The sequence below is a fragment of the Carcharodon carcharias genome, chromosome 3, assembly GCF_017639515.1.
Source record: "Carcharodon carcharias isolate sCarCar2 chromosome 3, sCarCar2.pri, whole genome shotgun sequence".
Taxonomy (NCBI): Eukaryota; Metazoa; Chordata; class Chondrichthyes; order Lamniformes; family Lamnidae; genus Carcharodon; species Carcharodon carcharias.
The window spans coordinates 81,702,815-81,727,422 of record NC_054469.1 but is presented as its reverse complement, the minus strand read 5'-3'; the positions used below and the strand labels follow the sequence as shown (position 1 = coordinate 81,727,422).

Genomic DNA, 24,608 nt, shown 5'->3' with positions numbered 1-24,608 from the left:
ATGCCCATTTTTAAATAAATAAAGGCAAATCCAGAAGCTTCCAAATGAGCACAGTCCATGTTTAAAGTAATGAATATGACATGCCTTTTATAGGGCATGACATCAGTCACTCACCCATTCACCGTCACACGCACACACACACAAAAGAAAATACAGTTAAAGAGAATAGTGTACTTTTACAAGTTATAAACAAAAGGATAGCTTGTAATTCATGTGATTGGCTTGTCTTGGAAAACACATGATGCAGGCCTGGTAAAGAAGAGGCTTTTCAGTCTTGAAGTATGGTTAGGTGAATTCAATAGCCAAGGTCATGTACCAGCATTGTTGCTGGATTCTCTCAAAGAAATGGACTTTCTGGAGGTCACAAAGTTAATTATTTAGAGTCTTGACACCAGGAGGCCACTTTGCTGTACTGGTGGACTTGAAAGTAACAGGGTTGGAATCTTACAACATTACCATCTTCAGATGTTGCTACCCTTTCTGCAGCTGTTGTTTCTGCAGTTGTTGTGTTGTCGTGCAGATGGCATTTAAAAGATTTTAAATAGGGAGACCAACATGGCTGCCTTAACATGTGGTTTCTCACAGCTCCCCTAAAAATATGATGTTGGGCTTAAGTTGATTAACCACAACCTGAATTATTGTTTGCAGACATTCACCCTGGGGGCGAGAGACAATCACTGCTTGGTTTCAGAATAACCCATTCAAGTCAGGAAATACCTTTTTGGATGGTATCAGGAGATGGGTAGTAACACCACTAATCTTGAAGGTGTCATTTTGTCCTTTTGAGACAATGTGGCAGTTTTTGAATTCACAGACTTAGAGTCAGTTGACCCTCTTTTCCAGACTATCATTTTCCATTTTAAAAAGAAAAATCAGTCCCGGAAGATTCCATACTGAGTGCAGTTTACGTTTTAAAACTTATGAATATGACATGTCTTTACTGGGCGTGATGGTAGGAAAAACGAGGACAGGCAACTTAAGGGTATAATTCTAAAGCGGGTGCAGGAGCAAAGAGATCTTGTGGTGCACAAATCATTGAAGGTGGCAGGCAGGACGAGAATGTCATTAAAATGCATGTGGGATTATGGGCTTTATAAATAGCAGTGTGAAGTACAAAAGCAAGGAATTAGGATGAACCTTTATAAAACACTGGCTAGGCCTCAACTGGAGTATTTGGCACCACATTCAGGAAGAACATGACAGATTTAGAGAGAGTGCAGAAAAGATTACAAGAATAGTGCCAGGGATGAAGGATTTCACTTACGTGGAGAAGCTGGGGTTTTTCCCATTTGAGGGAAGGAGGTTTATTAGCAGTGTTCAAAATCACCAAGAGTCTAGAAAGAATAGATGGAGAGAAATTGTTCCCATTTGTGGAAGAGTCAAGAAATAGGACAATTTTGATGTGATTGACAAAAGAACCGAAGGTGAGATGAGGGAAACATTTTTTGCAGTGAGTGGTTAGGTCCTGGAATGCATTGCCTGAGTGGATGGTGGGAGCAGATTCAATTGGGACTTTCAAAAAGGAATTGGATAAGCACCTGAAGAAAAATAAATTGTAGGATAATGGAGAAAGGGCAAGAGAGTTGAACCAACTAAATTGCCAAATAGTGAACAGGAATGGACTCAACAAGCTGAATGGACTACTTTGCGCCCTAACCATTCTATGATTCTATGATAATTGCTTACAAATTATGTTTTTCAAATACCTTCATTAGTTGAAGATATATTTTGCTTATCAACAAAGTTGGTGAATTATCAGCTGATAACACACATGCGGTATGTCCCAAACATTGGGTCCAACTCTTTGTAATGCAGGGACCCATCCTACATTGACACTTACATTAATCACTGTCCACTGCTCCACAACTATGGCATCATAGCTTTCACACTTGTCCTCAGAAATTCCTTCAAAGATAAAGAGCCCATCCACTGATTTTGGTACGGAATCTATTCAAACATGAGACATATTTCTGTTTAGTTAGTTTACCTTCACAGTACTAATGAAGAGATACAAAATTTAATAAAATATTGGATACCACTGCTGCCAGAAATACTGTTTTTGTTTTCAATTTTGTCATATCGTGCTAATCATAATACAATGGAAAAGCAAAGTACTGCAGATGCTGGAAATCTGAAACAACTGAAAATTGTTGAAAATTCTCAGCAGGTCTGTCAGCATCTGTGGAGAGAGAAACAGAGTTAATATTTCAGGTCTGTAACCTTTCGTCGGAACTGAGAAAAGTTAGAAAAGTAATGGGCTTTGAGCAACTTAAAGGGGGGAGGGTGGGATGGAGAACAAAAGGAAATTTTTGTGATAGGGTGGGGGGGGCAGGAAAGATTAATGACAAAAGATTTCATAGTATAACACCAAAGGAAGTGGTAATTCGACAAGTAAAATAATAAAAGATGTATCCACATCAGGTGTGAATAGCAGGATAGCAGCCATTCAGATGCAGAATGATGGGATTAAGAAAGAAACAAATGAAAAAACCAGATCAACAAAAAGCACAAAACAAAATGAGGCAGAGGTCATGATCTAAAATTGTTGAAATCCATGTTAAGTCCAGAAAGCTGTGAAGTATCTAGTTGAAAAAGAAGGTGCTGTCCCTCAAGCTTGCATTGTGGAACTTCTTGTTACACTGCAACAGGTCAAAGACAGAAAGGTGAGAGTGGAACAAGGTAGAGATAGAAATGACAGGTTACAGGAAGCTCAGAGTCATGCTTGTGGATTGAATAGAGGTGTTCCACAAGGCTGTCTGCATTTGGTCTCCCCATTGTAGAGAGGACTGCATCTTGAGCAGTGAATATAGCATGCTGAATTGAAAGAAGAACAAATAAATTGCCTTTTTGGTAGACACCTGATCAAATATGAAAATTAAAATAGAAAGTAATGAAGGTGAACAAGGTAGAAGAGACAAATAGAAATCCAATGGGACAGAAGAGCAGAACTTCTTCAAGGTGAGCATTCCTGGAATAGAAGTCATAGTGAACTGAAATAATGATCCTATTATCACAGCGATTATGAATGTCCAAAAGAGCCAATGGTGTTCTTTCTTTCTTTGAATTTGATACCTCAGAGAAAGCATCAGTATTTTTTGTAATTAGCTAAAGGTTGCACATGTGGCCTCGATGTTTCCATTTGACTTAAGAGCATACAGTACTACACAGAATTGTAGTTGAAGCATTAGAATAAAATAAGACTGATGAATAGTTCAGGGAGAGGGCAGGGAAAATGGAATTAAGTGGAGAGCTCTTTCAAAGAGTCCACACTGAGTGAGGTTCACCACCACGTTCACAAAAGCACCTAGGGATGAACAATAAGTACAGACCTTGTCAACGCTGCCCACAGCCCATGAACGGATTTAAAAATAAAGAACAGGCAAAGCAAACTAGGTCCAAAAACAGTGGGAAACACACCCAAAGAAAGTATCACCAAAACAAGGCAGCATTTATTAAGCCTTTTCAGTTCAGAGTACAATTTTGCTGGAGTGCGAGCTGGAACTGATAAGTAAGCTTTTTTCCCACTATTTTAGGAACAAAACCTTTCTGTTTCCACACAGCAATGCATTTGTAAATCTTTCCCTTTGTGACTGTCCAGTTAATGTTGCAGTTTAACATCATGATTTTTTTTAGGAGGGACAGCTGAGCTTAAACAGCAGTAAATCTACAGAGTCTCATTGCTTCTGTTTAGTTATGCAATGACTATTTCGTAAATTATAGCACAAACCAACAGTCTAATAAAGTTAAAAACAAAAATACTGCAGATGCTGGAAATCCAAAACAAAAACAGAATTACCTGGAAAAACTCAGCAGGTCTGGCAGCATCGGCGGAGAAGAAAAGAGTTGATGTTTCGAGTCCTCATGACCCTTCGACAGAACTTGAGTTCGAGTCCAAGAAAGAGTTGAAATATAAGCTGGTTTAAGGTGTGGGGGGGGGGGGGGGGGGGGCGGAGAGAGAGAGAGAGAGAGAGAGAGAGAGAAGTGGAGAGGGGGGGGTTGTAGGAACAAACAAGCAGTGATAGAAGCAGATCATCAAAAGATGTCAACAACAATAATAGTCTAATAAAGTGTTTATTCTACCATCTTCTGAAATTGAGGAAGATCATAAGGGTGTATGATGTAACGAGTTTGTCAAAATAATTAAAAAGTTTTGTCTCTATCTCTGGCTTCACTACAAAGGATTTAGATGTTGAGCAGGCAAAATATGCTACTAGTCATAGGGAGCAAGGGTGTTGTCTCACAGGGCTAGACTGAGATGCTAAGCCCAACAAGAATATTTAGAATAAAAAACAAAAATATAGTAATCAGTCTTTGTTATACCCAGCTGACAGATTAACATCTCCAAAGATACACAAATATACCTCTACATTTTAATTTATGTCATAGTAATTTGGAATTAAACACTTGATTTTTAACCTGGATTATTCTGTGGGAGGTAGGGAAAGAAGTAAAAACAAAAATTGCAGGAAAAACTCAGCAGTTCTGACAGCATCTGTGGAGAGAGAGAGACAGAGTTAACATTTCGAGTCCGTATGGCTTCTTCAGAACTAAAGAGAAGTAAAAATGTGGTGAAATATACACTGTTTAAGGGTTGTGGGACAGATGAAGCTGGATAGAAGGCCAGTGACAGGTGGAGTCAAAGAAGAGATTGCAAAAGATGTCATAAACAAAAGGTTGAAGGGGGTTGAGGTGTAGGGGGTAATGGAGGAGTGGATCAGGGTGTGCCGGAGGGAACAATCCCTGCGGAATGCCACTAGGGGTGTGAAGGGAAGATGTGGTTGGTGGTGGCATCATGCTGGAGTTGGCGGAAATGGTGCAGGATGATCCTTTGAATGCGGATGCTGGTGGGGTGATAAGTGAGGACAAGGGGGGACCCTCTCATGGTTCTGGGAGGGAGAGGAAGGTGTGAGGGTGGATGCGCGGGAGATGGGCCGGATATGGTTAAGGGCCCTGTCAACCACCGTGGGTGGAAAATCTCGGTTAAGGAAGACATGTCAGAGGAACCGTTTTTGAAAGTGGCATCATCAGAACAGATGCAACGGAGGCGAAAGAACTAAGAGAATGGGATGGAGTCCTTACAGGAAGCGGGATGTGAGGAGCTGTAGACGAGGTAGCTTGGGAGTCGGTAGGCTTGTAATGAATATTGGTGGACAGTCTATCACCAGAAATTGAGACAAAGAGGTCAAGGAAGGGAAGGGAAGTGTCAGAGATGGACCATCAACAAATTCTGAACATTGGTATCGAGCATATTCTACTCAGAATTTGCATCAGTAATATCATACCATGTCTCCCACAATACATCAATGTATAATCTATCCTAGGTCTCTTATCTGGCATTATAAAACAAAGCTAATTAAAATTTTCATATGTACCGGTCGGTGTTCCCAGACAAATCAAAGCATCCACCAACAGGGCTCCCTTTGTGAAGTGCTGCGTCATGTGCTCTAGCCAGTTTGCTTCTATACTGTTAATATCCTGTCCCTTTTTACAGATCTTCAGTGGAATTGTGGTTGTATAATACTTGTAAGATTTCTGGTTTGCTTGTGATTTATTGAAAAGGAGAAACACTTCATTTTCTAGAAAGAAACAAAAAAAAGTTATGTGAATTGAAAGATATTTAGAATATATTTGTATTATTTATGCTGGATTGGGTGTAACTGAGTTTAAGAAGACACCGTTGTTTCTATTGCATTGTCAAAAAGAACAGATCCATGAAAATCAGGGTCTACAGAGACTACTCTGAGATTGTTAAACTATTAAAGTATTACCATTCAACCAGCTTATTGTGAAAGAGCTAGTGCTCCATTAGAGATTATCCTGAGACTATGAAGGCAAGATTTTGCTGGATTTTATTTCAAATCTGCAAAAAGCGCAGAAGAAAGTACCAAAGGTTACATTTTAAATTTTAATCCCAAACTTTCGCTCTATGTAAATACACAATTTTCAAAGGCATTATACTTGGCAGCAAGTGTAATGTTTATTTTGTTAACTTGGGCTGTTGCTCCTGTTTGGTATTTTGTTTACAAAGTTCACAATAGGATAATAGAAGGATTTCTACTAGAGGAAACTTGCCCATGGCCTCCCTCTCAGCTGCTGTAATTTGGGCAGGAGTTCATTGAAAATCCTGTTTACACATATAAATAGTAGTGTTTCCACAAAGATGTGGTAATGCAACAGGAGGAACCAGCAAACATTTTCAATAGTGTCTTGACTTACACCAAGTAACATGGTAAAACTTTGAAATCAGCAGGATTTTTTGACCTCTTGTAATTCCAAAGTCGCTGCCTCATATGACGAATTCGGATTTCCCACCTTTTTGAGTCACGCTCCATCCCCCTTCCCTATGCTGAGAAAAATTAGATCAATCGGAAATAGAGGCGGGACTTCTGCAACTAGATCCCGCCCACCATGTTTTTAAAGGCCCGCGGAATCTTCCTGATGCCACGAAAATCCAGTCCTTAGTTTAATATCTCATCTGTAGAATGGTGCCTCTCACAATATTGCACGCCCTCAGTAGAGGACAATTGGCCCAATTTATGGGCAGAATTTTACGACAGCGGGATTTTACATTCCAGCTGACGTCAATGGGGATTATAACGGCTCACCGCATTTTACTGCCCCGTCCCCACCGAAATGGGGCCATAAAATTCTGCCCTGTGTGTTCAAGTCCTGGGAAGTGTTTTGAATCCTCAACCTTCAGCCTCAAAGGCTAACAACTGAGACAAGCTGACTTATACCTAGGATATATCCAATAAATGGTAGTAAAGTAAATATTCAGTGAAATATACTAATTTCACTGTGTTCATAATTTTCAGACTAAATATTAAGGATACAGAATGAAACCTATAAACACATGTGGTAAACAGAAGAAGCCTGATCTTGAATTGGAGTTACTGTTTATTTCCTTCAAACCATATAACATCATTGCAAAAATTAATATATATTGTCAAGCATGCTGCAGAGATGTACCAATATTTGTGTACATTTTACATCACACACATTATTGGCACCAGTAGATATTTAAGAATTTTCAAGATCAGAATTTGGAAGCACATTCTGATCCCTAGAATTTATTGGTCTACAGATAAGACCATAAGACGTAGGAGCAGAAGTAGGCCATTCAGCCCATCAAGTCTGCTCCGCCATTGAGGTCACGTCTGATCTGATAATTCTCAACTCCACTTTCCAGTCTTTTTCCCACAATCCTTGATTCCCTTACTGATTAAAAATCTGTCTATCTCAGCCTTGAGTATACTTAATGACCCAGCCTCTACAGCCCTCTGCGGTAAAGAATTCCACAGACTGACTACCCTCTGAGAGAAGAAATTCCTCCTCATCTCTGTTTTAAATGGGCGCCCCCTTACTCTGAGATTATGCCCTCTGATCCTAGACTCTCCCACAAGGGGAAACAACTTCTCAGCATCTACCATGTCAAGCCCTCTAAGAATCTTATATGCTTCAATAAGGTTATCTCTCATTCTCCTAAACTCCAATGAGTCCAGGCCCAACCTACTCAACCTCTCCTCATAGGAAAATCCCTCCATACCTGGGATCAGCCTCGTGAACTTTCTCTGGACTGTCTCCAATGGCAGTATATCTTTCCTTAGATAAGGGGATCAAAACTGTTCACAGCATTCTAGGTGTGATCTAACTGGTGCCTTTTCTAGTTTTAGCAAGACATCCCTATTTTTATATACCTTTCCCTTTGAAATAAAAGCCAATATTCCATTTGCCTTCCCTATTACCTGCTGAACTTGTATATTAGCTTTTTGGGATTCATGCACAAGGACCCCCAAATCCCTCTTTGCTGTAGCTTTCTTCAGTCTTTCTCCATTTAAATAATATTCAGCTCCTCTATTCTTCCTGACAAAGTGTTTAACCTCACATTTTCCCACATTATGGGCAGGATTGTCCCGTCGGCGAGCGGGGGGTGGGGCCCGCTCGCCGATGCATAAAATGACACGCGGTGACGTCAGGCAGAACTCCTGATGTCATTGCACCCCATTAAAATTTTCAGGTAGGCAGGGGTGCAGCAAATTCAGCTGTGCGCCCGCTGCCTGTCAATGGCCAATTGAGGTCATTGACAGAGTCATTAAACTAATTAATTGACCTGCCCATCCAACCTTAAGGTTGGCGGGCAGGACAGGAGCCCTGGTGGGAATTAGAAAAAGCATGAAACCTCATCCATGAAGTTACATGTAGGTTTTAAAAAATTTAATGAAAGTTTTTAAAAAAATTATGGACACGTCCCAAATCATGTGACTGTGTCACATGAGGAGACATGTCAGGGAATTTTGTTTTTCTATTTTTAACATTGACAGTAGAGGCGATCTCCCTGAGGCAGCACTTAGCCTTAGGGAGATGAGTGCGGTCTTCCGTGCACATGTGCAAAAGTGCGCACTCTCAGGTTTAGGGAATCCCACCACCCCCCCCAACCACCCGCACAGGGGGAGCGCAAAGCGCTTCCGTGCAGATGTCAGGGCCTTAATTGGCCCACCGGCGTAAAATGGCTCCGCACCCCCAAACAGGGGTGCTGATCAGAGGTGCGCACACTTCAACTTCGCCCCCAACGGGGGAAAATTCCTGCCCTATATTCCATCTGCCAAGTTTTTGCCCACACACTTAACCTGTCTATATCCCTCTGTAGACTCCTTGTGTCATCCTCACCACTTGCCTTCCCACCTATTTATGTGTCACCCGCAAACTTGGAGATAGTACATTCATTTCCCTCATCCAGTCATTAATATATATTGTAAATAATTGTGGCCCCAGCACTAATCCCTGTGGCACTCCACTAGTTACAAGTTGCTATCTTGAAAATTGCCCCCTTATCCCAACTCTTCATCTACTATTGGTTAGCCAGATCTCTATCCCTGCTAATACACTACCCGCAACACCATGGGCTCTTATCTTATTAAGTAGCCTTATGTGGTACCTTATCGAATGCCTTTAGGAAGTCCAAATATATTACATCTATTGGTTCACCTTTATCTATCCTGCTTGTTACCTCCGCAAAGAATTCTAATAAATTTGTCAGGCATGATTTTCCTTTCATGAAGCCAAGCTGACTCTGCTTGATATTATTATGCATTTCTAAATGCTCTGCTATTACATCCTTTATAATAGACTCCAACATTTTCCCAATGACAGATGTTGAGTTAACTGGCCTATGGTTACCTGTTTTTTGTTTCCCTCCCTTTTTGAATAAGGGCATTACATTGGCAGTTTTCCAATCCTCTGGGACTATTCCAGAAACAAAAGATTCTTGGAAAATTACTGCCAGTGCAACGACTATCTCTGCAGGTATTTCCTTTAATATCCAAAGTTCAAGCCATCAGGTCCAGGTGACTTATTGGCCTTTAGCCCCATTAGTTTCCCTAGTACTTCTTCTCTAGTGATAGTTATTGTATTTATTTCCTCCCCTCTTTTGCTTCATGATTATTTAATATTTTCGTTATGCTTTATGTGTCTTCCACCATGAAGACTGATGCAAAGTATTTGTTCAACTCCTCTGCTATTTCCTGGTTCCCCATTATTATTTCCCCAATCTCATTCTCTAACTGACTTTGGCTTCTCTCTTCCTTTTTATATATTTAAAGAACCTCTTACTGTCCGTTATCATATTACTTGCTAGTTCACCCTCAAAGCTTATTTTCTCTCTCTTCGTTATCTTTTTGGTCGTTTTCTGTTAGTTTTTAAAACTTTCTCAATCCTTTGGTTTACCACTAATCTTTGCCACATTGTATGTTTTTTTTCTTTCACTTTGTTACTATCCTTAACTTCCTCGGTTAATCATGGTTGATCTATCCCCTTCCTTCAATCCTTCTTCCTCTTCCTTAAATGTCTGCCATTGTTCATCAACCGTCTTTTCTGCTAAATACCTTTCCCAGTCCGCTTTAGCCAACTCTGCCCTAATTACATTGAAATTGCCCTTATTTAAGTTTAGCATAGTTGTTCCCAAACTAAGTTTCTCACTCTCAAACTGAATGCTAAGTTTCCTAGGGGATCTTTTACTCCGTGAGCGTTTATTAAACTTGCCTCATTACACATTACCACAGGGCAGGCAACACAGCCTTTGGGCCCCATGCTCATGGCTGTAGAGAACAGTATCTATCCCCCGAATTATTCTGTTCCCTACCACTACCATGTTCCTATTTCTTTCCTCAACTTGAATGGCTCACTGTACCACGGTACCATGGTCAGTTCGTTCATCCTCCCAGCAGTCCCTGCTCTCGTCCACACAGCTAGCCAAAGTAGCCTGATCCCTGGTTGGATCCACAACATATTGTTCTAGGAAATTGTCCCGAATACACGTTGTGAATTCTTACTCATGGCTACCTCTGCCAATTTGATTTTCCCAATCTACATGGAGATTAAAGTCACCCATGATTAATATACTGCCTTTTTTTTTTACATGCCCTCCTGATTATTTCCTGATTTATTCTCTGTCCTACAGCATAACTATTGTTAGGGGGCTACTGTTAGACTACTCTCACCAGTGTCTTCTTCCCCTTGTTATTTCTTACCTCCAACCATATGGATTCCACATCTTCTGATCCAAGATCATTTCTTGCTATCGTACTTGTTCCATCTCGTACTAACAAAGCTACCCCACCACGCTTCCCTTCCTGCCTGTCCTTTCAAGAAGTCACATACCCCGGAATATATAGTTCCCAGCTTTGGTCTCCTTTTAACCATGTCTCCATAATGGCTATAAGATCATATCCATTAATCTCTATTTGTGCCATTAATTCATTTATTTTGTTCCAAATACTACGTGCATTTAAGGAAAGATTCATGAATTTTGCCTTTTTACCATTCTTTCCCCCTTTGAGCCTCTTTGTTGCTGTTTTTTTATGTTTGTACACTCTGTCCCTTCCTGTCACACTCTGGGAATCATTACTTAAGTAGCTGCCCTGCAATGCCACCAGGTCCTTTTGCTTTGTAAGCCTACTTATCTCTTCTCCAGAATCCTCCCCCCTCCCTCCTCCACCCCCACTATTTAGTTTAAAGCCCTCTCTACAGCCCTAGTTATTCAATTCGCCAGGACACTGGTGCCAGCACGGTTTAAGTGAAGCCTGTCCTACTGGAACAGCTCCCTTCTACCCCAGTACTGATGGCAGTGCCCCATGAACTGAAATCCATTCCTCCCACACCAATCTCTGGGTCACGCATTTAACTCCTTGACTTTATTTACCCAATGTCAGTCTGCCCGTGGTTCAGGTAATATAATCCCAAGATTATTGCTTTTTAATTTAGCTCTTAACTGTTCAAATTCTTTCAGCAGAACCTCCTTTCTAGTCCTATCAATGTCGTTGGTACCAACATGGATGACGACAATTGGATCCCTGCCCTCCCACTCCAAGTTCCTTTCCAGCCCTGAGGAGAAGTCCTTAACCTTGGCACCGGGCAGGCAACACAGCCTTTGGGTCTCACGCTCACGGCTGCTGAGAACAGTATCTATTTCCCTAATTACTCTGTTCCCTACCACTACTATATTCCTATTTCCTCCCCCAACTTGAACGGCCTCCCTTGTACCACGATGCTGTGGTCAGTTCGTTCATCCTCCCTGCAGTCCCCGCTCTCATCCACACAGCTTGCAAGAACCTTTGCAGTGTCTTGTATCTGAATGTTATTTCCAACTAATTTTCTTGTCGTTACTGTGCTGGAAATGGCTCACATATGGCTTGTCTGTGCAAACATCTGCATAAAGATAAATAAAATCATGCTGATAAATCAAAGCCACATGATCATTGCATGCACAAAGCATGAAAAATACAATTTACTAGTTTAGAGATTGCTGCTGTTAATGGAGGTTTCACAGCTGTAACAGCTGTCTTGTATCACATTAGGATCTGCCTTATTACTGTCCCCTTTAAAATTCATTGTTGATCTACTGAAAAATCAATCATCTTACACTGGCAGCCAGGAACAGAGTGCACTGTCTCTACTTTAATGCACTATATTTATTACACAATATTTCTACCTGGATATTTTTGATGTTTAAAACATACTTGGAGAGATTCCTCTAAGCCTGACTTAACTAACTGGCAGAGCCACTGTTCAAGAGCTGGTAAGACAGACCGGTATGTTCAAAAGACAGGTAAGTGAAAGTCAAGATTTTGCAATTCTTCCAATTCCTTTCCCGTGTTTACAGAGGTAGAGAAACAGCTTCTAATTGGAGGAGCAAAAGACACCAGCAGCAGTGAGTGTGCCAAGGGCTGCTGGGCCCAAGACAGAGTCAATTGTGTAATTAAAGGACCTGCCCGTCCAACCTTAAGGCTGGCAGGCAGGCCAGGAGCCCGGGCATGAACTAGAAAAAGCATGAAACCTCATCAACAGGTTTTTAAAAATTTTCATAAAGATTTTGTGAAAATTATGGACATGTCGCAACTCATGTGACATTATCACATGAGGGAGCATTTTAGAGAAATTTTACTTTTCTATTTTTAGGTTTTTTACATTTTGAGCTGATCTCCCTGAGGCTGCACTTAGCCTCAGGGAGATGTGTGTGCTCTTTCGTGCGCATGTGCAAAAGAGCGCACCCTTGATTTTGGGATTCCCCCTTGCCCACACGGTTACTGCATAGCGCATCCTGGCGGATGTCACGCTGGGCCGGCCTTAATTGACCCGCCCATGTAAAATGGCGCCACGCCCCCAATTGGGGGCGCCGATCGGAAGCGCGCTGCCACGCACCCACCCATCAACATCCCCCCCTGACGGGGAGAATATTCAGCCCAGTGTGTGTGTGGGAGAGAGAGAGTGGGTGAGTGCTTGGGAGTGAGAGAGAGAGAGTGTCTGTGTGGGAGCAAGAGACTGTGTGTGTGTGGGACTGAGAGAGAGAGTGAGTGTGTGGGAGTGAGAGAGTGAGTGAGTGTGTGGGAGTGAGAGAGACACACTGGCAGAATTTTGCCCTTGGTGGGCAAGCGGGCCCCACCAGCTCGGTGGCGGGCAGGCAGTCAACCCCCGCCGCCAAAACGGGGCCCGCCGCCATTTTGAGTGGGCGGGCCAATTAAGGCCCGCCCAGCGGCCTGCCCGAAGTACTTCCTGTTCCGGTGGGGGGGAGGGAATCTGTCAAAGTGCACTCTTTCACGCTTACGCGCAAAAGAGCGCACTGCTCCCTGAGGCAAAGTACTGTCTCAGGGAGTTTACTGACAGGTAAGCAAAGTCAAAAAATAGAGAAATATTAAAATTATTAACATGTCCCCCTCATGTGACAATGTCACACGAGATGGGACATGTTAATAAGACACACAAAGTTTATTAATTTTTTTTAAAACGGACATGAAACCTCATCCCGCCAGTGGATGAAGTTTCATGAATAATCTGCAGCCCGCTGGGGCTCCTGGCCTGTCCGCCAGCCTTAAGGTTGGACGGGCAGGGTCTTTAACAAGGTTAATTATCCTGTCAATGGCATTAATTGGCCATTGACAGGTCAGCGGGCGGACAGCTGCTTTCGCTGTCCGCCCGCCTTCCTGAAGATTTAAATGGACCAGGATGACGTCTTTCTGACGTCATCCTGTGTCATTTTCCCCTCGGCGAGTGGATCCTGCCCCAAATTGCCGAGGGGGAAATCCTGGCCACTGTGTTTGTGTGTGTGTGTGTACACATGCGTGGGAGAGTGAGTGAGTGCGAGAGTGTGTATGGGAGTCAGACAGTGTGTGTGTGTGTGTGTGTGGGAAAAAGAGAGTGTGAATGTGCGTGCATATGGGGAGGGAATGAGAGAGAGAGTTTATATGTAGGAGTGAGAGAGAGTATGTGTGTGTGGGAGTTAGAGAGAGTGAGTGTGTGTGTGGGAGTGAGAGAGAGTGAGTATGCGTGTGGGAGTGAGAGAGGGAGTGAGTGCATGTGGGAGTGAGAGAGAGAGAGTGTGTGTTGGGGACTGAGAGAAAGCGAGTATGTGTGTGTGGGAGTTTGAGAGAAAGTATGTGTGTGTGTGGGAGCGAGAGAATGTGGGTGGAATCATCCCAGATTTACACTAAGTGTGGTAGCGGGTGGGGAACATGATATTTTACCCGTCGGCCACGATGGCGGGTTTTCATGCCGTATCGTCCCAAACCCAGTGCATAACTATGCATTCCCAGCAAACACACCATTTCCATGGCAGGCGGGCTAGCATTCGTCCGCCATGCCATCACCTCGCCATTTCACCACACCGAGTGCCATATTTAAAGTCTAGCCACGCGCACACCTCTCAGTGCTTCCAGCCCATGGCTGCTGCAAAGAAGACATTGCCCCAAAAGTCAAGAAGACTGCAGCCCCCAGGTTCAATAGCGTGTCCCTCAAGTGCCTTTCGGATGCCGTGGAGGCCCACCTTGATGTCCTCTACCCCTGCTCTGGCTGCAGTGTGGGAGCAACCTCACTAATCCGGCTTGGGAGGCAGTGGCAGTGGTGGTCAGCGCCAATGCCCTGCAAAAGAGGACAGCCACCCAGTGCTGCAAGAGGATGAATGATCTCATCTGTTCCACCAAGGTAAGTCAGTCTTCTCATCATTCTCAACTCACACACTCACAAACCCATCACACATCTCAAGGAACGACACCACTAACTCACACATACACCCTCACATCCCCAGCAGGCTCATAGCCTCTGGAGTTCGCAACCTCATCCTGTCCATGGCTCCGCTCACCACACAAGCATTCCATGCAGTGTCATGTGTCCGGCTCACACTCTCTGCACCTGTCTTCATGTAGAAGAAGCCTGCTCACATCAGCAGGGAGAGGTCCAGACCAGGGGTGGAGTGGCCCACATTAGGCCCTCACTCACTTTGAGGAGTGTGCCATCGCGCTGATTGGTGAGGACGTGGACCGTGCCTCTGGTGACGGTGAGGTTGGCGGTGAACACCCTCCTGAGGATCCTGCAGCAAATCATCCCTCTCAACGTAACTGTGAGTGATCTCTCTCCTGCTTTTGACTCTGCTGCCATGCACTAATCATCTCTACTTTGGTTCACAGGGCGCTCTGCCAAGCGACTGACACTCTCAGCCAGTCCATCCCTCAGCTCCATCCAGGTCCTCACCTCCAGCCAAGAGGACACCTCCTCCATTGAAGAGCTGGAAATAAGTAGCCTGGAAGACCTGTCACACCGCTTACCCACACCCTGTACCAGCGCAGGGACACACACCTCGATGGGACCTAGATCTAGAGCAGGCTCGAGTTCACAATCTGGTGGTCACCGCACGGACACGTGTCCGCAGCAGCAGAGGGCAGGTTCGGCCCAGCTCCCCGACACTTGGAGGACTGCTGGGGAAGAGCCATCCGTGAGGTCCGAGTCAGATGATGAGCCTCCAGACTTGGCCCTCTAACTCATCCTGGAGAGTCAGCAGAGGGTGGAGGAATATCACACAGAGCTGTTGGAAACCCTCAACAGAGTGGCACACAAGTCAGAGTGCGTCTGCCTGCCCTCTGATGACGTGGTGCCCATATGGAGGTCTCCTTGGCGAGGAAGGCAAACATCATGGAGACCCTGGTCCAGCAGAATGCGGAGATGTGTACAGACCTGCACTTCATCGCAGGAGCCATGCGTGAATTCCTGCAGTGGCAGCGTGAGAGGGAAACGGGGCACCCTGTTGTCCTCCCAGTTGCTACTTCCCCTCATGGAGTCAGGCCGGGGACCTGGGTACCCAAAGGGAGGAGGAGCGGCAGCTGGACACTCCCTGTTCAATTCACTCAGGAATCTCAGAGACTGTCCGCTCCCTCCAAATCCCCTTTGCCTGTGACCCCCTTCAACATCGTCCTCTGTCAATGCTAAGGGAGCAGCTGGTCAACGAGTGAGTCTGGAAAGTGAAGTGTGTGTGTGGCAGGGCCTTTCAGAGCCTCGTACAAGTACTCTCCCACACACGTGGATCCTTCACGTATCATACTTACCTCAATGTCCTGAGCATTTTTAATGCCGCCTGCTGGGGTTCGCTCTCAGTTGTCCCTCTGAGCTGACCTGCATCTCCGTCCACCACTGATCGCACTCCCATACAGCACCTGATCTTGCCCACCACAGCTCTCATTTCACTTTCGATTTGGACAGCATGGCCTGGTTTCGGTTTTTCATGTGCTCCCCCGCCTTTTCCCCTCCCCCAGTCACCCATTTCCTTTCCCCCTATCACAGTTCAACCCCCCTGGCATCACCTTCCATCTCCCCTCCATGACCTACCAGCCACAATCCTTTTCCTTCAGGGATGTCTAGGTGAACGTGCACATTGCCTTTCTTCCTGAAAATCCCACCCCCATCCATATTCACCTCCCCAACCTCCTCCTTTCCACCCCAGGGTCCGTGTCTGCCTCCAAGTACTCACCAACCACCCTCGCTGTCCCTTCTACCGCTACCTTCAAACCTTCACTCTCCCATCCTACTATTGCACGCTGCGCTCAGTCATTCTCACCATTCCCTCTACCACACCCACTCTCAGTTCACTTCCCAAGAGGCAGTCATGGACTCATCAGACCCCATCTGCACGTACCCCACTCTGGTCCCCTTCCGTCCCTGGAGCTTCTTCCCTCCCTGGAACCCCTCTCCCCGGGAAGTCCTTTCCACCCCCACTTAGTCCTCCCACCTGCCCTCGGACTCCCCTTCTGCTTAGTCCCTCCCCCCTCCTGACTCCCTCAGACACCCTTACTTCTTCTGCCACCCTTAGTCCTTCCCCTCTCCTGACTCCTTCCTCCAGCCTCACTTCTTCCCCATTTCTGACTCCCTCAGACACCTCACTTCTTCCTCCAGCTTTACTCGTTTTCCCTTCCCAACACCTTCCTCCATCCTTACTTCTTCTTCCACCTTTACTCCTTCCCCTCCCCCCAGTCTCCCTCCCCTCTCCACACTCTCTCCTCCCCCTGGCTCATTCTCCTCTCTACATTCCCACCTCCCCCTGGACTCCCTCCTCCTCCGCACTCCTTCCTCCCCCCAGTTTCCCTCCCCTCTCCGCTGTCCTTCCTCCCCAGGGACCCACTCCCTTCTCAGCACTCCTTCCTCCCCATGGACTCCTTCCCCTCTCCACACTCCTTCCCCCCTCCAAACTCCTTCTCTTACACCTTCTACCCCCCATATACCTACCTCCTCAATTGCCACCTTCTCCCCCGTTACCCCCTCCTCTCTTGTACTCCCTACTCCCCCAACCTCACCCCCCCCCCACCCCGGACACCTTCATTCCCCCTCTCCCAACCTCACCTCCCCGACACCTTCATCCCCTCCCAACACTTCTTCCTCTCCCGGTCAATCCTAGACCTTCCTCTCCCATCCCTTCAAACATCATCCGTTGTGAGCATCAATGGTGACTTTCCACCTTTGGTGAGCTGCTTTGGGGAGCAGCCATGTCCATGAGAATCTGCCCAGCATGCCATGGACGTTCCTCCAAGGTCCCGTGGTTTTCGGGCTCCAGCATCTTCTGCTCCTCGGATGTCCGCAATGTGAGCAAGGCCCTGGTGGTAAGTCCCAACTTCTGCACGTGACAGTTGTCAAGATGTGTTCTGCACCGACATTCAATCATGCAGACATGGGTGGACAATCCAGCAGGGGTGGGGGATGAATCCGGCAGGCTGCCCTTATAATGACATGCTGATGTATGACAATGAGTTTCCCGATGTTCAATGTTGGGGAACGCGGCCTGCCATCAGCAGGCGGAGCAGACGATCACAAACTGGTTTCACGTCGTCATGAAACCATTTTTTGGCCTTCTCGCCATACTATCCACTCACATCACTGAACCCACCCAACGTCAACAGCATGGATAATCCTGGCCTGTGTGTGGGAGTGAGAGAGAGAGAGAGAGAGAGAGAGTGTGAGAGTGAGAGTGAGTGTGAGTGTGAGTGTGAGAGAGGGAGTGTGTGTAGGAGTAAGAATGCATGTGTGCGTGTGAGTGAGAGTGTGTGTGTAGGTGTAAGAATGTGTGTGTGGGAGTGAGAGAAAGAGTGAGTGTGTGTGTGTGTGTGTGTGTGTGTGTGTGTTTGTGTGTGAGAGTAAAAGAGTGTGCGTGTGTCTGCCTTACTCCCAGTCTCAGGTTTCTCATCACTCTCGCCACCACACACCCCTATTCACAGTGGGTGAGGGTGGGTGAGTGAGCGAGCACACTGAGACTAGGGATGGAATCGTCTGAGATTTGCACTCTGTTGTTGCGGGCGGGAAAAACGTTTTAACCGCTGGCCGCATTGGCGGGGTTTCGCACTGTATCAATCCAAACATGTCTCACTAACCATGTATTCCCAGGAAACACGCTGTTTTGCTAACAGACAGCTTCTGATTCACCAGTCATGCCATCACCTCGCCGCTTCCTCACACTGGATGCCATATTTAAAGTGCAGCCATGTGCACACCTCTCAGTGCTTCCAGCCTAGGACTACAGCACAGAAGACATGGTCCTGAAAGGCAAAAAGACTGTAGGCCCCCCGAATCAGTGATGCATCTTCTGGACACCATTGGAGCTCGCCACCATGTCCTCTATCCCTGCTCTGGCCACAGGAGGCCCATCTATGTCACCACTCCAGTTTGGGAGGCAGTGGCAACAGTGGTCAGTGCCAATGTTGCACAGAAGTGGTCCGCATCCAGTGCAGAAAGAGGATGAATGATCTCCGATGTGTTGCCATCTCATCACTCTAAACTCTCACGCTCACAAGGCCATCACACATTCATTGGCATCTCACTCACTGCCAGCTCACGGGGAATCACCACTCACTCTCTCACACACCCTCACATCTCCATCTGGCCTCATTTCCTCTGGAGACTGCCTCCTCATCCCTCCCTATCTTCAGGACACTTGGGCAGATCAACATGTGTCCCCACACACACCTTGGGATGCCCCGCTTCTCTAGTACATCCCTTGCCCTGCAGCCTCTTCCCCTGCCTGAGGCCACTTCTCCCCCTTCTGCAAGCAAGTCATAGCCCTGCAGCCGTTGAAAAGCCATCCCCGCCTTACAGCTGGTCTCATAGGTAGAAACCTACCTGTGAGACCCCCCTAAAAATGATGTGCTGCTGCCTGCAAAGCCTGGCACTGATATTGTGAGTGCATCCCAAAGCAAAGTAGGCAAACAAACCTCAAAGCTCCAAGTGAAGTGCAGCCCGTGAGGTGCAAGTCGCTTATTGTGAAACACGTCAGCGTAATCCTGGACGATCCAGCATGGGGATGATTCCAGCAAGCTGGGCTTATAATAACATGCAGATGTATTACAATGAGGTTCCCGATGTGCGGTGGCAGGAAATGCGACCTGCCATTGACAGGTGGAGCGGACGATTGCAAACTGGCTTCATGACGTCGTGAAACCGATTTTTGGCCTTCCCACCATATTGTCCGCTCACACGTGCTGTGATACCCAACGGCAACAAGCATGGAAAATTCCATCCTGGGAGTAAACCAGACACACGTACACACTGACTCTCTCACATTCTGCTCATTTTTATTAATTACTCATTTTGAACTTAACAATTTACTGTTATGACATTGCTTTATTTTTGCTCAGGAATTGTTTCGTTCCTTCATGCCTCATTTTTTTTTTGAAATTCAGTTTGTTGTGCCAAACCTTATCTTTCCTAAATTTGCTCATTGGCCCCTTGAGTGAGAAAAAAATGCAAATGTGCCTCCCCCCACCCCCTCAAGCAAAAGGTATGGACAAGCCTGCTCTAAGCACTATTTTTAATAGTAGAGTAGATTCTTGGAGGATATTTCACCTAGCTGTAGAATCTAGAATTAGGGGACACAATCTCAGGATGCGGAGGTGGGTGGGGTCAGCCAGTTAAGACTGAGTGAGGAGAAATTTCTTTACTTAGAGGGTTATGAATCTTTGAAATTCTCTATCCCAGAGAACTATGGGTGCTCAGATGCTGAATATTTTTAAAACAAAGATTAACAGATTCTTAGAATCCAAGGGAATTAAGGGATATGGGGAGAATACGAGAAAACAAAGTTGAGTACAAAATGAGTCATGATCTTAATGAATGAACAAATGTCCGAGCAGACTTGAGGAGCTGTCTGACCTGCTCATTCTTACATTTTATTATATTACAATTGTAAGCAATTTTTTATAAATTGGTTCACAATTTTCTTACTGTTAGGCACAGAATATTGTATTTCTCATTGTCAACCTGGAAGTGAATATTTCTACATCAATAAAACTGACTCGACTTCTGTTTCAGCTCTGGCTTTTACACTTGAAAGAACTAAAGTACACTGAAGGCATTGAGACATGCTCTGAACCAAAGGCAAGAATAAGGTTTGAAGGCTATTTGGTACCTAATCTTGAACAATGGCTTGTACACTTTCTTTCACTCATTGGCAATGAAATATTTGGTCATGGCAGATTTGGCAGCACTTGCCCTGTAATCTTGATTTCCACCCAAAATCTCTCTATGTCTCCACCCACCTTTTAGACCAACCACAAAGTGTACCTCTTAGATTGTAACTTTCATCATCCTCCCCTAACTTTACTTTTTGTTTGGTATCTTCCACTGCGCCATGTCCTTGGGATATTTTATTACATGAAAGGCGCTATATAAATATAAGTTCTTGTTATACTTCATTCTATTTATAGATGAGATGAATAGTATTACTTCAATAGGAATTTATAATCAGCATGGAGTATGTTAGCTACCTCATCCCCAACAGATTTGATTTTCTGCATGTCAATCATCTTACACAGATGGAAGGATGCCGATGATGGAGACTGTTAAAAGTTTCTCCCTGTCTCATCTGAGGGACTTCTCATCTGTACAGATCTGACTTGCTTCAAAGTTAGTCTTTACTGGGAGTAGAATTTTACATTTTTAAGGAACTTTCAACTCAAAATAATAACTTACGGCATTGCCAATAATATTTGGCTCCAAGATTGTGAAAACACTTGCACATACTTCATGCTGATTATAAATTCCTATTAAAGTAATACTATTCATCTCATCTATAAATAGAATGAAGTATAACAAGAACTTATATTTATATAGCGCCTTTCATGTAATAAAATATCCCAAGGACATGGCGCAGTGGAAGATACCAAACAAGAAGTAAAGTTAGGGGAGGATGATGAAAGTTACAATCTAAGAGGTACACTTTGTGGTTGGTCTAAAAGGTGGGTGGAGACATAGAGAGATTTTGGGTGGAAATCAAGATTACAGGGCAAGTGCTGCCAAATCTGCCATGACCAAATATTTCATTGCCAATGAGTGAAAGAAAGTGTACAAGCCATTGTTCAAGATTAGGTACCAAATAGCCTTCAAACCTTATTCTTGCCTTTGGTTCAGAGCATGTCTCAATGCCTTCAGTGTACTCTAGTTCTTTCAAGTGTAAAAGCCAGAGCTGAAACAGAAGTCGAGTGCATATTGGAAACTTTTAGTTATTGAGGGAAAAGTCCTGACAGTTTAAACTTGTAGGCAAACTTTATTTTATACACTGATTTTATTAGTTAATTTTGTTTACTTCTGTTGGATTATTTTCTTCGTGAAAATTCTGAACAGTGGCTATTACCCAAGGTTGCGATAAACGTAGTGATTTACTGGTGGAAGGAAAAGGATAAGTTAGAGTCTTTAAAATTTAAAGCCTGGATTCCAAAAATAAAGCCAGAAGCCAATTGGCTACCTTGGACAATGAGGAGAAACATTTGACTTTGACTTTATACTTGCATAAAATATAATTTGAGAAAAAATACTAAATGGTGAAGAATGGTGAGGATTTTAAGAAACAAAATGTCAAAACGATGTATCTGTGTTCTCATAAATTGTAATTAAGGATAAAATTACTTTAGTCTTGAAAATCAGCTTATCTTCATATCTGCTAAAATGTTTGAAGATACAGAACTAAGGCTAACAGGCCATTAAAGTGAGGAAAACATGATAAGATAAAGACAGAGAAATGACTAATAAGAGGTTTCTCTTCCTGTGGAGATTGTGCAATGATCTAGTTCAGGGCGGGCTGACATTTCTGAGTGGGGGAGGGTGCAACATTGTTGATTCCCACAGGATGCCAATAATTTGGGGTAGAACCCAGATCTACCAGGTTTTCATCAATGTAGATTATAATTTAGGATGGGATTGTAGGAGAGGGATGAGCTGATAACTTTTCCATCTGCTCTCTTAAACGTTGGCGGGACTTAAACAAGAGCTGTTCTCTAAATGCCCTGAGAATTTTGTCCTAATGCTGTTATATGCCTGTGGAGAACATGAGAACATGAATGCAGGCAATTCCCAGGATCCAAATCATTTCAGTGAGCCAAGGTAATCATTCCAGATGTGATTGAGTATCTTAAAATGCCAGCTCCTACTGATTTCCCTTTGGGGTAATGTTGAGGACTTTTCAGTCGCGTTTTTGGTCATTAAGACCCTTAACCTTCCTCCATCAGATAGGCGTAGTATTACTTCAAATTTCTGTATCCTCTTTAGGGCAGGCACTCTTTTGCACCTCCAAAAATGAAATATTTAAATGATCCAGTCCCCAGAGTTTGGGACAAGATCTGCTTGCAAAGGGAAGTCCTTCCCCACTACACTTCCAGCAGCAGGATGGGACATCAGTAATTTCAGGTCTGAGTGATGCAGATACCTTCTGCAATATTGCACTGCAAAGCTTTCTATTTCTCTATGTAATAAACATCCAAATCTCAAAAATGGCATCTCTAATTATGTACAATGAATATCGCCAATTCTAATCTGAATAAATATTTTTCCTCTTTTCACCTGCCATATATAGATAACCAAATGACAAAAATCAAAATAAAATACTCATTGCAGTAACGCTATATTGGACGGAATCTTGTGCCCTCCCCATGGTGAGTTTTCTGGCAAGGGGTCATTTAATCGGGCAGGAGGGTGGCGGGTGGGGACACCATTACCTTCCCACCTTCACCCTCATTAGGTTCATTGTGGGAAGATCTTCCTGTCCTGCTACAAGTGGAGGCTCTTAATGGAAATTAATGCCTGCTGGTGTTTATCCAATTCCCTTTTGAATGCCACAATTTAATCTGCCTCCACCACCCTCTCTGATAGTGTTTTTCAAATGCACAGGCATAGTGGTCGAAAGGCCTCATTCAAAGCTTCATGATTCTATGACATAGCTGTTAATCAAGAGACAAAATTACAACATTTGATTATGGTTCTCCACATAAGGGGTTGGAAATTGCTTTAGGCCTATCCTCAGGCCTGAATAGTCACCACATACAGAGTATTCCATTTGGAAGGCCTGAAGTCAGCCTGAAATTGTGTTTTGGACCTCATTAACACTATTGTGCAACCATGTTTACATCTCCACAAGCAGCTTACCCATTTTTAAAGGATACATTTTGGGCCAGCTGCCTTACCAGCTGCAGCCTGAAGCTAAGCCCCAGTGTGTTTAGTAGGGCAGATGGGGTACTCAGAGAGCAGAATCAGAGCAATTGAGATGTTGTGCAGTCAAGGGACACAAGCCCCTACAGAGCAAGCTCATCTGCCCTATTGACTAAAAACACTATCCTTAATTTGGGAAGGTGTCTAGATAAGGTAAAGGTTAAAAGGCAAAGTATATGCTTACTTGGAATATTCTTGCACAATGTAAAAATAGACCTTTGATTTACCAATGTTATTTTTGCATCTATTATAAATATTTAAAATAAGAATTACCCTGAATTTTGAGAATTATTAAATGGTATTAAATGTTCAGACTGATTTATGCTGAATGAGTATTTTGGTATAAATATTGTAAAATTTTATATTAGATAAATATCCCACAAGACCCTAAACACAACGAAAGCAACTCACCCACTCCATTCTTCCTCCCATTCTCTTCGGATTTTCCTTGTCCCAAATGTCCTCCCTGTTTGGTGTCATTAGCCTCTAACACAGTCGTCATTTCAGCTGCTTCATGGCTTTCTGTTATTTGTTTCACCTCATTGTGTTTGTCTGTTGCTGTGAGAGACTGCTCCTCCCCAGCTGGCCTCTCAGTTTGCAGTCTGTCTGCTGCTTTGGTTTTAAATGTTTCTGCTTGTGATGAAACTCCTTGTTTATCAGTAACTTTGCCTTCTGTCTCACAATGAGCTGTGTTCTTATTTTGTATCCCTCTTTCATCATTTTGATATTCCTGTCTTGTTAATTCTGCTATGGGTTGGCTATTGATTTGCTCTTCATCTTTTGCTTGACCTTGACTAGCTTGTCCTTCGGATTGGGGTTCCTCCCCTTGACTTATTTTTTGTTTTGCCTCCCCCTCCGTAGCCTCTGTTTCCTGATTTTGTGCCAGTTTATCTCTATCCGTATTATTTTGTACATTCAGATCAGCATTCCTTCCCTCTTTCACTGAGTTGTTTTGACACAAAGGACTGTTAACTGCTGAGACCTCTTCATGTCTTTCTGTGGAATCTGCTGGAGAAGTTTGGCGCTGCACAAGTCCAACAAACCGTAAGCCTTTTCTTGATCCTTCTTGTACCTGATTATTAATCAGAAAATAATTACTTCATGAATACAGTTTTGCTTTTAGCTTTTCTCCCCTCACATCCTCCTTCTCCTGAAGACAATGGGAGCTGTTTTCACCTACCTGTCACCCATTCCTTATCTGACAAACGAGTGGACAACAATTGAAAACTGGGGGAGAGGACACATCAACCAACCCATTGATGGCAAGGGCGCTGCAAATGGGATGGAGCGGAGGTGATCCCAGGGATTGTGGGTCTCAAACAGGCGAGCTA

General features: G+C 44.2%; 1 protein-coding gene across 7 annotated transcripts in view; it reads right to left on the bottom strand.

Annotated features, from left to right (window-relative positions):
* LOC121276545 (raftlin-like) overlaps positions 1-24,608 on the bottom strand; it is a 138,346-nt gene that overhangs the window by 30,810 nt on the left and 82,928 nt on the right. For 6 of the 7 annotated variants that reach the window (XM_041185093.1, XM_041185091.1, XM_041185092.1 and 3 more), the window contains 3 exons: positions 23,689-24,349; positions 5,373-5,576; positions 1,841-1,947 (listed from right to left, as the gene is read on the bottom strand). In XM_041185093.1, the coding sequence (XP_041041027.1) occupies positions 1,841-1,947; positions 5,373-5,576; positions 23,689-24,349 (972 nt within the window). The remainder of the gene's footprint in view (positions 1-1,840; positions 1,948-5,372; positions 5,577-23,688; positions 24,350-24,608) is intronic. The other variant, XM_041185094.1, reaches the window with a different exon arrangement.